Source organism: Melanaphis sacchari, unplaced genomic scaffold (genome assembly GCF_002803265.2).
Source record: "Melanaphis sacchari strain LSU unplaced genomic scaffold, SCAv2.0 Contig42_pilon_pilon, whole genome shotgun sequence".
NCBI classification, from domain to species: Eukaryota; Metazoa; Arthropoda; class Insecta; order Hemiptera; family Aphididae; genus Melanaphis; species Melanaphis sacchari.
In genome coordinates this window covers 920,863-937,932 of record NW_020271275.1, presented here as the reverse complement: position 1 = coordinate 937,932, position 17,070 = coordinate 920,863, and the positions used below count along the sequence as shown (strand labels likewise).

At 26.0% G+C, this 17,070-nt stretch overlaps 2 protein-coding genes across 2 annotated transcripts in view; one reads left to right on the top strand and one right to left on the bottom strand.

The window, feature by feature from the left end:
* The first annotated feature begins 566 nt into the window (after positions 1–566).
* Positions 567–3,424, top strand: LOC112597501. Its single transcript, XM_025343573.1, has 5 exons — positions 567–598; positions 1,324–1,966; positions 2,590–2,658; positions 2,789–2,881; positions 3,290–3,424. Exons 1-5 carry the CDS (start codon positions 567–569, stop codon positions 3,422–3,424), a joined length of 972 nt encoding a protein of 323 aa, XP_025199358.1.
* Positions 3,425–4,603: 1,179 nt separating this feature from the next.
* Positions 4,604–17,070, bottom strand: part of LOC112597626 (cationic amino acid transporter 2-like) — a 31,119-nt gene continuing 18,652 nt past the window's right edge. Inside the window, exons 2-12 of the mRNA XM_025343744.1 lie at positions 9,550–9,787; positions 8,846–8,974; positions 7,735–7,890; positions 7,528–7,632; positions 7,246–7,401; positions 7,029–7,153; positions 6,361–6,458; positions 6,155–6,294; positions 5,793–6,068; positions 5,549–5,712; positions 4,604–5,054 (exon numbers count right to left, since the gene is read on the bottom strand). Of these exons, the coding sequence (XP_025199529.1) occupies positions 4,821–5,054; positions 5,549–5,712; positions 5,793–6,068; positions 6,155–6,294; positions 6,361–6,458; positions 7,029–7,153; positions 7,246–7,401; positions 7,528–7,632; positions 7,735–7,890; positions 8,846–8,974; positions 9,550–9,787 (1,821 nt within the window). The 3' untranslated portion in view covers positions 4,604–4,820. The remainder of the gene's footprint in view (positions 5,055–5,548; positions 5,713–5,792; positions 6,069–6,154; positions 6,295–6,360; positions 6,459–7,028; positions 7,154–7,245; positions 7,402–7,527; positions 7,633–7,734; positions 7,891–8,845; positions 8,975–9,549; positions 9,788–17,070) is intronic.

Here is a 17,070-nt window from a genome sequence, read left to right as displayed (position 1 = left end):
ATTTTATCATGAATAAACTAATTTTTAATATTATGATTCGATCGTTTCATTCTATAATAAAATATGTACATTGTTAATACCTAATTTAGTTAAATTGTTCATGAATTATGCATTGTATGTTTTATGTATTTATAGTTAATAAGTGTTGTGGAAATCATGAATAAAATAATAATATATAACAAGTGAAAATTATTTTGTCATTTAACTTGAAATTGTTATTTTATCATCCTGACGGATATTATGTTCTATGCCCTAAGCAACCATAGAAGTCTAAACACAAGTTCGCAAACAAATACTACAACGACAAATTTCATCGTACTGTGAATATGGCATCTTTCATAGTGGCCTTAAAGCCATTCTTAGTGTTATCAAACATTTTTGGAATCATAAACATTACATATACATTTGAATCCGGGTTATTGATTAAAAATTCGAGTTTTATGATTAATTACTACTTGGAACTAGTGCGAATGATCGTATTGATATACTTAACGTACATTTTCCACGTAAATAATACGTTTTTATTTCGAGATATAGTGTTGATCAAATTTTGGGCTATAGTTGTCATGGCGAGAGTTTCCGAAATATGGATTATCAAGTATAATTACACATTAATTTTTAATTTTTATTATTATTTGTTATAACTTATAACTTTATAAGTAACTAAGACATTCCTAGCTATTAATTATTGCTATTTATATATTCTACAGGTAAGTTAAATAATTGTACTGTTAAGATTTATTATTATATGACAAACATTGTAATATAATATAGTATTAAACAATAATCATAATAAATAATAAATCAAATAATACAATCGTGAAAACGATTGCGTTTTAAATTATGTTAGAGTGATACAAGTATATTTAAATTTAAGTGAAGCAAATTTTTTAATTAAAGCCATATAAAACATATTCAGTCACTTGAGTGGCATATAATTTTATTTTAATGATTTAGAGGTCTTAGTGTACAATTTTTATTACGTATCACCCAAATAATGAATTTGCTAATATTATTAGTATTTTATTTTGAACGGTAATATAAATCACCTATTTGAAAATTAATGTTTAAATTGTATGTTTTGTTTGTTTAACCAAATCGTGTACATTAAAGTGTCATCAATGTATAGAGCCATGGAGTCTTTGCACAAAATAAGTCATAATAGTAATATGACCTATTCAACATAATATCATAGTTTTTGTTTATTAAACAAATATTATTTTAAGCCCACAGTTTTTGAAACATGACTATTTTTAATGAACAAAAAAAACACTTTATTTTTATAGCTGAAATCCAATAAAACATTATTATACACTGTTTTAGAATAATCAACGGCATAATCGAATTCGATAGGGCACTCGACGGACTTTCACTGACCGTATTGGAAGAATTCATTTGTTCGACAGCAAAATACAATTGGAATATATTTTTGGCCGCTCTGCTCACGTCTTACATCAGTCTCCAAATATTTTCGATATGGCTGTGGCCGCCGGCAAGATTTAACTTCAACACCATAGTTAAATATTTTTTCGAGATACCGTGCATCATTGATTTCGTTATTTTCGCCACGGCATACTTCTATCTCCAAAATTTGGGATCTAGATTCGAAATATTGAATCGTTTCTGTAAGCGGTTACCTGACGCACTTATCATTACCGCCGGCACATGGACACAATCCAAAATCACTCAGTTGATAGAAAATGTACGGTTGTTACATGCTGAACTATGTGAACTGTTGCGTGTATTTAATCAGGGCTACGGCGTGTTGATGTTGTTTTATTTTGTGTTCAATTTTTTTGATCTCTTACGGAATTTTTACTATTTGTTACACATATCTAGATATTCGTCGTCCAAAATTATTGTTAATTTTACCACATTAAACATCATACTAATGGCTACGTTTTGCTTACAAAACATCTTCTTCGTTATACTTTTACTGATTTCTGTATCTTGGATAAACAAAAAGGTAATGTAATCCATACACAAGGTAAATTATTGTCAACATAGGTATAAAAAATGTTATTCCTTTAACGGTTAAATAGTTTGATTAAACAATTAATTCTCCATATTTTTTTTTTTTTATTTTAATGTAATATACGTATTAACTTAATACCGAGATAAATAAAACAAAATATACTTAATCTAACTGCTAAGTATCTAGAGTCTATAATATATAATGTTTATATAGTATGGATGTATAAATAAATTATAAAATAAATCAAAATAAATTTATATTTTATACGATTACCTAATTGTATTTTTCACTGATTTTCGACATCATTTTTAATTTAAAATGTTTTATATTTTGTGAATAAATTATATTAACCACTATAATTATTTTAGTTAATTTTTTTTTTTTAAATATGATATCTTAACATTTTTAAAATGTTTTCATTATTATAAAAATCTCTTAACAATTAATTATGTAACAACAATCATTAGATTAATCTTACAATCTTACGTATTATAATTTATGATAAAATATATTTAATTTACTTTTAAAATACTTATTTAATAACTATAGGTAATTAGAATAGCATTTTAAGTTATTAAGTAAAATAATATGTATCTTTTTTTTTTTATTTTCAGAAAATGGAAGTAGTTTCATTTCTAAGATTAATACACATTTCAAAACTACCATTTGATACAAAGTTACAAGTAATAATAATTTTTGTTCAGATTATAACAATGATATTATATTAAACTTACAAAATGCTAAATGTTTTATGTAACCTTTATTAATCATTTTTTTTTTGACATATAATATATTTATAATTACTTCAACTAGATTAAAATGTTTATGAATCAATTATCATATTTTGAATGGGATCAAATTTCAGCTTTTGGATTTTTTCGTATGGATTTAAAATATATAATATCAGTAAGTACTTATAATTAATAAATCAATATATAAAGTTATAAAAATTGAAAATAATTTAAATATACATACCAGTTTTTTCATTGATTTATGATGTTTTAAATTTATTTTTTCAATACATTCTTGGAAACTATTTGAAAATCTAAATAAGTATATAATAACTATAAAAATACAAAGTTGACGAAATCTAGTCGATTAATAGGGTAATATATTTTTAAAATCTCCGTTTATTAATTATTAACTAATCGAAAAAAAGACAAATTACTGTATGTATCGTTTTATAATTAATTCATAACTGGATACAACATGTAACGGATCAATACAAGAACAAATAATGTATAATATTGTGTAATAAATTAATAATTTATGTAAAAATAGGACTATAGTATTTATACCATTTTTTTATTACAGTTTTTCATTCTACTCACGGCAATATTGGCCACATCGGTACAAATGAAAAAACATCCATACGTGGTTAGATTTAACAACGCATATCATTCATATTTAAAGTTAGAGTACTTAAACATGCACGAATATGACGTATAAAACGTTGTACTTAATCATAGGATAATATTTAGTTTATACAAAAGTATCACATTTTTCTTATTCATTTATTTAAAATCTTATTTTTTTTTAAACGTTTTAACGTACTTGTGTTTGAAATTTTATTTTCGATTGGTATCTTAACGTATTGGACTATATTACATCATACATTATGATATAGATTAACTGGTAATTAATATTTTAAATTTTTAGTACCAACAAAAGTCTATTTTTAGTATTATATTATATTTTGTAAAAAAAACCGTATTTGTTATAACTTATAAGTATTAAATGGAAATTTTTATTATAATTTATCAATATTCAACGTTTTAAATAGCAAGCAAGAGATTATAAATTTATTGGTTGTAGAACATATGAATCGTAAAATATACAGCAACCTCATTATCGTTGTGTTATTAGAAATAACTTATTACTTATATTTATATTGGGATTGAATGATAACGACGTTCAATTAGTTTTCAAAACATAGATGGAAGTAGTGTGAGTAGATATTATTTCTCTTAAGACTCTTAAGTAAACCTAGTTTATTATAGAAACCACGATAAAATTTAGTACTTTAGTATATAAATTACATTATAATTTATTTTATTTTTTACAAATCATTCGTAAAATATACACAAATACAAAAAAAAATAATATATATAAACACATAAACAAACAAAAATTCTATACTAATTCAACGCATTATGTTGTGTTTGTAATAAACGCTTGCTAAGTACTAAAAAAATAAATATTATAAGTTATAACATAATATATTTATATTTAAGCAATAATACAATAATATTGCAGATGATAATTAAAAAAAAAAAAAAACTCTTAAGATAAATAATTTTCCTTGTACAATATAATATTTTATCATTTAATTTTTTTTATGTATTACATAATTATATAAATAGAAACATGATTTTGATTTTACTCAATTATTATTTCATTATAAAACTTCGTTATTTTTGCTATACTATAATAAATAATATATAAACGAAAAAAATAACGTAAGCATTATTCTATAAATAAATATCACAATATATATATAAAAAAAAATTGTAGGACATTAATTATATGTATATTATACATCCTGTTAAGAATATTATACATAATAGTTTTGTATAGAACGACCGAATTTTGTATAATAATATAAATATTATATTGTCGTTCGTTCAATATATTATCACATAATATAATATATTGTCTATAAGATGTATATTTCATCATAATACTGGTATGTGTAAATATTTTGCGAAGGATAGTCGCCGTGCGCAATGCGTTTTGAAAAGTGGCATTGTTCGCACGACAGTCGATTTTATTTTTATTTGAAAAGGAATGTTAATATTCTGATGGATACCTCATCGCCATTGTACATATACACTTAAAAAGTGTTCTATAACTTGATAGTTGAAATCGGATGCACCGCTGTGGCGTTTGACCGTCTCTTTTCCGGCTCTTCCATCTGTTTCCGTCCCTCGACACTGTGCTTCATGCCGTACAATACGTATATAAACAGCCCAATCAGCAGCCAAATGCCGAAACGAATCCAGGTGTGTATGTCGAGTTTCATCATCAAGTAAACGTTTAACAAGATACTCAAGCACGGTATAAGCGGGACCAGCGGGACCTGTGACAATGAGACAAGAGGCTTTTTTAAATGTTTGTGCTTATGAAAAAGAATTTTTACGTAGGTATGCATAATAATAGCTAAGAAACACTATAAATTTACAAAAAATATTATAGACTTCTTTTCAAATTTTTTCATAGCTGTCTTTTTTATTATAACCTTTTATATTTTAATATTTTTAGATTAGGTACTCATCAAAAAATATTCATGCATAAATGTTAAATAAATAGTTTTTTATTTCTAACATTCAGATTTCGAATTAATTGATTTATAACCTAATGTTTAAAAAAATATCTATGCTTGCTTTCAAATTCATTATCAAATTTATACTATTGATTGTCACTGAATATCGTTTAGATAAAGCCTAGTTAAAAAATAGTATATTTTTATATATATATATATAAAAAAAAAAACCGTAAATATATTACTATCAATGGCTATATCATGTTATTATTATAGTTATTATGTGAATAGAGATCGATAACGATTAGTACCTTAAACGAAAGTTCTTTGGTCGATTGTGGTTGTCTGGCGAGTAATAGCAACTGAATCAATAGCCCAATGGCTAAAATAGCACATGTGTATGCCGCGAAGTCACTACTATTCTCAATACTCTCTTGTTGGACAGTAATGAAGCAAAACAGCGCAGACGTGCAAACTACAAAATAACAATCAAAATATTAATAACATTAGATTAAACGATCGATCGTTGGCGGGCTATTTCGTTTAGGTACATACTAAACAACATCGTGATGATCGTGGCCACACTCTCGGTTTCTTCATTGGCGTATTTGATGTTGGACAGGTTAAAATACTTTACCACGGTCTTGACGATCGTCTCCGTAAAACTGCTGGTCTCCGATTCGTCATTACCTTTAATTACAAACTCTACGTCTGAGTCATTTCTATACCTTAATATTAACACGCAAATGCACACGATCGAATATGCTAATAACGTGCCGATTGACATCATATCGATCAGCTGTTCCAAGTTGAAAATCGCTGACATAGCTCCTGTAAAAAGCGGTAAATCAATCTCAAGGGGTCCGTATTGTACACGCCGACTGTATATTGCAAAATAATGATAATATTTTATTTACCCGCCAGAAAACCTGACAGCAAAGTGGCTAACACAGGTGTCTGATACTTTGGGTGAATGTCAGAAAACATACTGAACAGGAGACCGTCGCAGGACATGGCGTATAAAATCCTCGGCAATGGGAACATAGTACCTATTAGACTGTAAAATTCGTTATTTTTCGTGAATCGCAATTAAAATTAATATTTTTGATAAATGTATGCCTACCTGGTGAACAGAGCAAAAATAGCACCTGAAGAAACAATCCATTTCACTGTTGTCCAGCCGAGATGATCATAGACGTAGGGGAACGGCGCGTCAGCGTCCTATAATGTGTTGAACATCGAGTTATAAATAGTTCGAAATTATAATATGCGGACTTTAATCATCATATTATTGTTGGAAATTAAAACACCGAAAAGAATGTTATAGGCTGTTACAATTAAGTACGCGGTCTAACATAATTTTTAATTTTAAGTTTTAATATAATTTTTTTATTTCTTGAAAAAGTATTAAATAAAAAATATATGTGCAATCAAGCCTAAAAGTAAAAAAGATTAAAAAAATGGATGTTTAATAATAAAAAAAGTTCCTTTAATAAATACCCACTACCTATAATATCTAATTATTTTAAAAATAATGATAAAACTATTTAGTATATAGATATAGGTACATAGTGTATGGTTTATATAACATAAAATCATTAAATTCATGTACATATTATCGACTTAATTAATATATAATATCAAAACAATATGTGTATGTGATTTTTTTTCGCCAAATCGTATTTACTTTATCCAAATATTGTTCTTTAAGATTAAAAAAAATCATTTTGGTTAAACCACATACCACAAACTAAGGGATAATTTTGTTTTCCAAAGAATTGATCGATATACCTGATTATAATATGGCCACATTAGAGTTAACACCGAACTGATACAGCAGTATGCAAACGTTATGATGGTTAACGACAATATGATGGCCAATGGGATGTCCCGTTTCGGTTTTTTCGCTTCTTCTCCTATATACATAGAAATTATTTAATTTTTATTAAATTTGTGTAGCTTAGAAAATGAATATATTGTCGATTATTTATTCCCATTCGACACTTACCCGTTGTAGCTACTGTGTCGAATCCGATGAATCCGTAAAAACATTTTGCTGCCCCCGCAGTCACTCCGGCCCACCCAAAAGGCATGAAACCTCCTTCGCCGCCCTTCACGTTCTTCGGGATATCTTGTTTTGGTATGTTCCAATTGTATAAATTAACTATAATCAACGACAACAAAATATTATATCAACACGTGTCACGTATTACAGTATTGATGCCCTTATCTAAAATATTATTTATCCACGCTGATGACTTATGATTTAAATTAAAATATTATATAATACCTTTGAATAATCCAGTTATAACGACAGTGGCCACGGTTAATAAATTAACGACTGTAAATATGTTGTTGATCATAGTGGATTCGCGAACTCCCCATGACAGTAAGACTGTAATGTTAAATATCGGTTAAATAATATTTTAACGTACCTAGATAAATTTTATTACGGTTATTATAATATGGTTCATCTATAGAACATTTTTTAGCTTACTTGATAATAGTAACACAACGCTAAACGACAAAAAGTCTGGAAACTCGGACAAAAAACTGACATTCATAGGAAAAAGTTCGGTCATTGTTCTTTTCATGGGATACTCTAATAGAGCATCAATGTAGTTACTTAAACCTTTGGCCACACTTGCAGTGCCTGTAACAAAACAAATTAATATACTCAATTTTAATGTTTAGCACATTTCAATAGGTTTCTTTGAAATTATAACTTAAGTGTTTTCATCATGTGCACTGTAATTTAATTTTATTGTGTAAATTTCAAGATGTCCTAATCAAGAAATTATATATCATAAAACTTTTTATATATTTTTTAAACGTAAGTATAGTTTATTTATTATTGTACGTATTTGTTACATTTAAAATCACTAAATGTAACTTTTTCGTCTTAATTATTTGTACATATTCTTTTATTTTCACGCATATTAATCGGTATTTCTGTAAGATGATTTTTAAACATTTTATAAATAAAATCATAAAAGTGGATAAAAAAAAATTATATGAATTTATATTATATTATATGTTTTATAGTTTTTGATATGTGTTATTGTAGTTAATAATATGTGCATAAGTGTAAACACAAACATATTATTATAAATCGTTTTAAAATTAATATAAATTATTATTTGATTCAAATCATAATGTTAACTTTTTGTGTTTTTAAAATTTTTAATTGTCAGAGTTTCAACGTAAAAAACATTTGCTAATATTACGATAAAATATAGTACATATTAGATTAGCGTGTGACCGCGGACACAATTTCTAAGGCTTTATTATCGTTACAGTTAGCGTCCTACAACATAGTTAAATAGGTAATAGGTAATAATTACGCTTAACAATGTACAGAATGGTTATTTTATTTGGTGTTCCGACATAATTGTTGGAAATGCATTCATATTTTTGATTATTATTATGCTAAGCATTTGAGAATACGTTTGTCAATGTTTATCAGTTATCACTACCCAATTGTTCTAGAAACTTAAGGTTAAAATTATTTTTAACAATATGCCTAGACTTATTTTATAAAATATTGGCATTAGTTCCCGATTAACTTTTTACCCTGTATAAGCTTGATAGACCTAAATTTCACTCACCAATGACGTATTCGAGTATCAGATTCCATCCGATCACGAACGCGACGAATTCGCCAACGCCGACGTAACTGTAAACGTAAGCCGACCCGGCTTTTGGCACTCGCGCTGCGAATTCAGCATAACACAGACCTGCAGGTATAATAAGATAATAATTACATAATAATATATTATTAAGCTGTTGAGTCGTTAATAATAATATTAGAGTTATTTCCGGTTTGGACTAGTTACAGCTAGGGTGCCTAGACGTCTCATATTATAATAATTCTTTTCGGTACGACGGTATTATGTTATTATACACGATTTCAACTTTTAAGCACCTATGGAAAAATTATTTATGATGGGGAGAAAAATCGTAAATTGATTTTCAACATTTTTGCAATATTTCACATCGATATTTTTTTAACAAATCCTATAATTTGTTTGCTTATAATATTTTATTGTGATGCGTATCGTTCTTTTGATTTATTTATAATATATATATATATATTATATATAAGGTTTATAGCAAATGGTTAGAAAAGTATAAAATACGTGATGAATTGAGTATATTTGACTGTAATATAACGGATCCGTGGTCACGATTTAACTCGTTTTTATTATATGGATAAATGTTTCAGAATCTAACCAATCTGCCTTAATCGAAGTCCTATTATTTGATCAATTTTCAATTTTTTTCAATATTTATTTATTTTTTCTTATCTCACCTGCAAAAGCTGACGCAAAGGCAGCCAAAATGAACGATAGCACGACCGCCGGACCGGCGTCCGTTTTAGCTACGGCTCCGGCGAGCACGTACACGCCTACACCCAACGTTGATCCTACGCCAAGTGCCGTCAGATCTACCAGATTGAGGACTCTGGCTAATTTCTCCTTGCCCGGTTGGTCAATCAGTACGTCATCATCACTTTTACGTCTAGACATCACCTGTATCAGTTTTTCTCGCTGCAATAATAAAAAAAAAAAAATTACCTTATAATTATTTTCGTTTTCTATTTCATAATATCATCAACAGATTAAATCACAACGAGTTGACATTACTCGTCAAGTTACCGTTGAACTCGGTTTGTATCATTATTCAACAGGTAATAATAGTCAAGTGTAATCTAAAAATTTAGAATTTTTCCTTGTCAGGTTAAATTAAAAAATCGAATACATAATATGAGATAATGTAATGTATATCACATTATATATATATATATATATATATGTTTCGATACATTGAAAGTAAAAATTATTTGTACAAGCATTTCAATAGAATTTGCTGCAAAAATTATGACATGTCCATTAGTTATAAGCCTTTCTAATAAAAAAAAACAGTGAAATTTCAGATATTTATTTATTATTTTTAAATATTACTACCTTTTCAACTCTATAGCAAAACATGAGTGAAGTGAGTTCATGGTCGCGTTATCTACCTTTAATTAAATATTTTCATTCACAGGCAACTTCAATGATAGGCGATAACTATAATGAGATAATTATTTAAAATAAATCAATCCGAAAAAAATACAGTAAAATATGTATTAATTTTTTCAACTTTTAAAATTCAATTTAAATTGTATTTAAAATCATACATTTGGATTCCTAGTTTTACTTTTTGTTTTACTGCATGTTATCTAATCATTTTTATTTCCGATCTCGTCATCCAAATAAACTGTGTTAAACGTACCAGGACATTTATATTTTATAAGAAAAATTAGCATAATCATTAGAAGTATTTAAATTTTTACGAATAGGGTAGTTCTTGAAATTAAAATACATTCTGTTAAATCCTCGAGAATTTAATTTATAATAAATTATTTTTTAAATGAGCATTTTCTTAAGACATTTTTCTGTGAATTTCTCAAAATGCTCACAGAATTAATTCAATACAAAACTTAAATCATTTCATTTTAGTCTTCTGTTTGGAATATTTTGAATTGCTATTTATTGTTTAGTTATTTTTTCAAAGAAAACATTAGCGATACAACTAATGAAAATAAAAAATTCGTTGAAATTTACCATATTATAATAATAATTTATAAATCTTCATTGTTGAAATACGAAACAAATTAAATTGTATTATTACATTTTATTTAGAATTTAAGTAATGCATTTTTTAATTATATTACACGTAATGATTTTACGTTTATAAATAACAAAACACACTATTTGAAATCTGATATATTTTATTATATTAAATCAAAATGTATTACGGTAAAATATATAATAACAATTTCAATAAGCTATTATTAAATTGATGACAGACGTTTGTTAATATTTTTTTAATTTTAAATAATAAGTTGTAGTATTATAAAATTTACGATAGCATTATGTATTATCATTAACTATAATATATTATAAAATATAAATATAAATTGTATAATATATTTTACTCAATGGCATTGTCTAAAAAATAAATAGCCGTTTGTAGATTTTAAATATTTATTAATATACAAATAATTACAACGTTGTGCGTTGTAGACTGTAGTAAATAATATCACATTTCATTATTTGTTGAGTTTTGATTGTGAATTGGAATACAAATAATAATACAATATTATGCTATAATAATATGATTATATGGTCAAATACGTTAATGAGAATTCAATAGAAACGTTTTAAATAATATGCAATTTCATATGTAGATATAAAACACATTATTCTGTAAATAATTAAAATACTTATAAAGATACAATATGAATTGATTATGTTTAAAATTAAAATGTAAAAGTTGCAATAATAAATTTAATAATAATAATAACGCACTTTATTATAGCCGTTATTCGTAATCACAATTTTGGCAAATTAATTATTTTCATAAAAGATAACGCAATATATGACTATTTAGTTAAAAAAAATTATACCTGTTAAAACGTATAAACATAAAATCAGAGTTTTAGTTACAAAGAATTATTTAAATATTTTGTCTGAGTATCACATAGTGTATGTAAAAACCTATACAGTAACTAAGTTCATAAAAATATTCTTCCTAATCAATAGAATATATTATGTGTTCAGTTTCAATTTAAAATCAGACATATCTTGTTATTCAGTTTAAAATATACCCAAGTCTTAAGACTTAATGGTTCTACACCGTTTTGTATTTAAACTGCTAATATTCGCCACTAAATTTGTACACATCCGCGCGCATTAAACAATCTATATATAATACTTTATGTATAATATACTACTAATTAATAATAATTTAACAAGGGTTTGTTTTATCTAAGCTTTAATCGCTCATAAGTGCACGATTATGCAAGAGAAGAGTTCACGTGTTTAGCGCAAGCCGTTACATTAATTATTATTAATAACACATTTTATTTATTTAATTGTTCAGTAAGAGATAATATATTCATCAAATTAATCTTTAAAACCAGCTAAATGTATTACGAATAATATATACTTCATTAAACTGTGAGTTATTTTAAGTCTATTATTGTCGCTACTTATAAAAATAATGATACCTATTTAGTGTATAATGTAATCTAATAAAGTGAATTGGAGTTAAACATTTTTAAATTTAAATTTTTTTTAATATGGCGATGACTCTTCTGGAAAATTTTAAGAATGGACACTAGTATATTACTAACAGCTATATGTATATATATATATTATATACATGCATGCGTGTAGAAATTTATAGGTATTACACAATGCCCCAATACGATTATATTAGCTTGTATGTCTAACAAATATATTTTCTAAGGTTTCTAGTGCATTTTACTTTCCAGTAAGACGTGTTTTGATTTAAAAGTGTGCAATATAGTATAACATTGAATGTATAAATGTATAATATAATATAAATTAATTAATATGCATAATGTTTAATTTAGTAAATGGCAATAATGACGTTTTTTTAAGTTTAATTTATTTTAATTATTATTATATTGGTTAATGTGTAGGTATAATTCAATAAATGTATAATTAACATTAATTACATGTATTCAATATTATTTTTATTTTTTAAGTAATCTAAATTCAAAATATTTTTATATTTATACTAACTAAAAGTTTAAATATTACTCTATTCGTGGGACTGATTCTTCTGTTTTTATTTTTATTTTTTTTAGATTAACAATTTTTTAAGCTTTATATTCTTAGACTTATGCCTTATCATTACTTACTTATCAGTTTTTCAATAATATAAATTATATGATAATATTCTGTTATTTATAATTTTAAAAATTAAAATGCCACGATTAGTTATAAGTTATAACCTAAACAATATAATATGTTTATGTCTAAATAAAAAAAATTTAAAACCGTAAAACATAATATCTTATACGATTTTAATGTTTAAGACATTTGTATTTACAAATAATATGACTAAGCATATTAAATATATTATATAGACATATAGGGAACAATGCTTCTAATGTAATATCTATAAATTTAAGTAATTTTTACTTATTTTGTACCTTTAAAAAGGAGTTAGTTTGTTTATGTACTTCAAACTTAATTAAAAAGGCAAAATCTGACATTTCATCGTCATTACATGTCATGATGAATTAATTAAACTCCGCGATATATACATTACAAAAGTCGATTTTCATTATTGAATATTCATTCTGTACAAAGTACACCATATCATATATTGTTTGTGGGCCAATTTATAAAGATTCCTATTTCCTAAAATAAGAACATTGCAATAATAATATTGTACTAGTAGTTTTACTATTTAATGATTTTAATGTCTAATCGTATTCTGCATAAGTATGAAATATCACTGTCTTTGTTAACCATAACATTGGTGGTTTGTTATAATTGCATAAATATATTACACAATTTTAAAAATGTGCAGAGAACTCCATGCGTTTATGAAATATATGTGTATCAATGCAAAATTTATATTTTAAATTTTTATCTATATAAGTAATAAGTAATAAATAATCAGAGCTTAAAAATATATATTTATAAGAATCTGTTCATCTAAATATAATATAATAAATTATAACTATAAAACATAGATTGTGCAATGTTTTAAAATTACAGACCGCTAATTAACAGCCATTTAGTTGAATAAATGATTAAACGTTGCTAATATTTCAATACTCCATATTTTTCTATAAGTACATAATTAATTTCAATTCATAAATGTATAGGTACTATTGCATATAGACTTTTACTATTTTCTAAATGATTTTGAAAAATATACACAAAAAAAAAAAAAACATTAGTCATCAAGTAATATTTGCGTAATAATTTCGGAAAATTTACAGGAAAAAAACTTAACCAAGTACACGTCATTTAAATAACTACAACATATAAAACATGTTTGTAAATAAAATAAAATAAAAATAAATACATGACGCAAATATTTCTTTGTATGAGTTTCGTGACAAATCGCTACATTTTATCTGTACAAAACTAAATACATTATATTATGATCATTTTTGCATCTTTTAGTATTTTTCAGGAATGTGTCACTCTGCACAATATACTATTAAAATACTCCGAAAATCACAAGACTTATAAGTTATAAGTTATTGTATTGTAAGTTATTAATAAATTGTTTATAATTTTTGATCTAAAATGATAACTTTGAGATTTAAAAAAAACTTCACAGAGTTTGTCAAATAATTTCAAATAAACTCTTAAAACACGATATCTGCAATTGATAACTTATAATTATATTCTACTTGCCTAACGTTTTTATTATGATATTATCATTAGGTTTTGTAAAATATTCTTAAATTATTATCTGCGTATAGTCATATATTATTATTATATTCTTACGACACATGGATGTTCTATTGATGATATTATTAATATAACAAATAGCTATAGGCTACGTGATATTGACGAATCTCCAAAAATGACTCGTTACAATAGAACTGAGACCATCATCATAGGTATCGAGTTAAATTTTCGTCTGGTCTTTGTCTATTTTTATTTATCGTCGTACTACCGCAGACGAAGTGCACTCAGACGACCGACGGCGACGGCTGATGCAATGATAATGACACGCAAGGACGTTAGCCAAAAAACGTCCAAACTGTGTCGATCTCGGTACGGAAACCTTTGCTGTTACATGGTTGAGCAACGGTGAATATAATATATATACATAGGAACAAAAATAAATAATTAAAACGGAAGCCACGATCTCGTTCTGTCAACCGATATATTATTTAGAATTTCAGTATAAATATTTGATGATCTCAACAATTATCTTTGCTTATATCTGGGTTGTAGAAAAAAAATTTTGAAATATTTCTTTATTAATGCTATATTTGTAATTAAATATGATATATATATATATTTCACGTAATCGCTTCAACGCTTTTTTAAAATAATAATATTATGAATCCTTGAACTTTGCGTCCCCAATTGTGTGCACATGTTAATATTTACATAATAATATACAATAATATAATGCATTATGTGCATTATATTACAGCTACGTTTTACAATTCGATTTCACGATGAATCCGACAGAAACGTCCGCTGCCGCCTCCGCCGTTGCCGTCTGGAGCCAGACGAATTTATTTTTAATTGTCGCATTACGTCAAGTCATATTAAAAAAATATTACATGTAAGTATATAAATGAATTATAGGTCAACGGGGTGGAGCCTAAATTATTTCTGGTGCTTTAATGATTTTGTATGACTGAACTCGGCCGATGATCAATAATATTATATACACTAAATTTACAGCATATGATGTAAATTATTATTATTATGTTTGTTAGTGTTTAGGTCATTTATTTATTTATTTGAGTTTTTTTTTTTTGTGATGAGCATTAAACCGTACACGCAGCTAATATCGTACACGTGTTTTCTGTATGGCTATATCGTAATACGACCGCAAAGTTCCGGTTTCTTTTATATCGATCGACCGAACAGCCAATGTAGTATTCACCATCATAACATTGTATTATTACGTCAAAAATATAATGATAGTTTTTATCCGTAGAATTGAGGAACGTAAAGTAGGTCAATTAATATTTTTTTATTTTTTTTTAAAAAAGCATTCAACAGGAGATCTTTAGTTATTATTTTTTTTTAACTTATCGTTAATAATAATAACTTAACAGTATTTACCTAAATTTCAACAAATACCAATACATTGCAGCAATATAACATGATACAAGTAATCAAGATAATTGTTAGAAGCTATCTAGCTACCTAGTCACCTGTAAAGATAAATACCATTATTATTGTTATAATTATCTCAATATGTTTCGAATAATAAAATATTAGAAACTTATATTATACTAGGTAGGATCATTTCACAGATTTACTCAGTGGCGCAACTTGATAATAAGGAACTCATGTGAAAATTTCCGGACCCCTTATCTGCTAGTAAAATGAAATTGAAAAACAGTTATCCTTATTATAACTCTAAAAAACATCGTTTTCTCACATGTCATAGTTAATAATTGTTTGTTATACGTTATTTTTCTTTTATAAATTCAAACATAAAAATTAATTTTTTTTTATTATTACAAATGAAAGTATCGCTCATAATATGTACAGAAATTATATGGAACTATTGTACGACATTATTAATAATTTGGAGAGTAATAAATCTGATTTTTTTTTCACTTCACAGTTAAACAATTATTTCGAACCACAATTATACACTTGTTGTCTTTCATCATTCTAATAAAACGCACACATTACATAAAAATATAACTGTATGAATATTATGTAAATAATATTATTATCTTATTATCATTATGTAAAATCGTGGAAATATACGAAAAATGCGCCAAGTATTGTTTTGAAGTTAGAACTCTGTTATATCTTGAATAACAAGTAACGATTATCATTATTACGAATCACGATATCAACTATATAGATAGAGTAAACGCTTAAGCTATCTGCAACTAATTTTATTATAATATTATGGTCGGTTACCTAGCTATCTTAAGTTCATAGTAATTAATATTCAAACGTTTAGAACAACGCGAATAATAAAAATGATAATTTGATTAGCACTCGTGTTGTTATACATATTATACGTGAAATCGTCAATCGAACATAACAATATTATTTACTGATAAAATACGATTCCGGTTATTGCGTAACGAGTTTTTGTCTAAGACTCTTTGAAGTTAAATAAGCACGTATTGTTATTTGCTCAAGTGATTAGTTTAAATAACAATATAAATTCGTCAACTTGAAAAAAAAAGTTCTCGCTCTTAAATTTTTAAAAATAAAATAAATTATAATTATGAATGATTCAACTGCGCATTTATTGATCTTGGATTGGAGTCGAGATACCGAGAAAAAAACTG

Bases quoted from the DNA above. Each gene is read 5' to 3' on its own strand.
- LOC112597501 (XM_025343573.1), top strand. From the start codon at position 567: ATGGCGAGAGTTTCCGAAATATGGATTATCAA. The intron at 599-1,323 runs GTATAATTACAC...ACACTGTTTTAG, and splicing joins TCCGAAATATGGATTATCAA to AATAATCAACGGCATAATCG. The intron at 2,882-3,289 runs GTAAGTACTTAT...TTTTTATTACAG, and splicing joins ATTTAAAATATATAATATCA to TTTTTCATTCTACTCACGGC.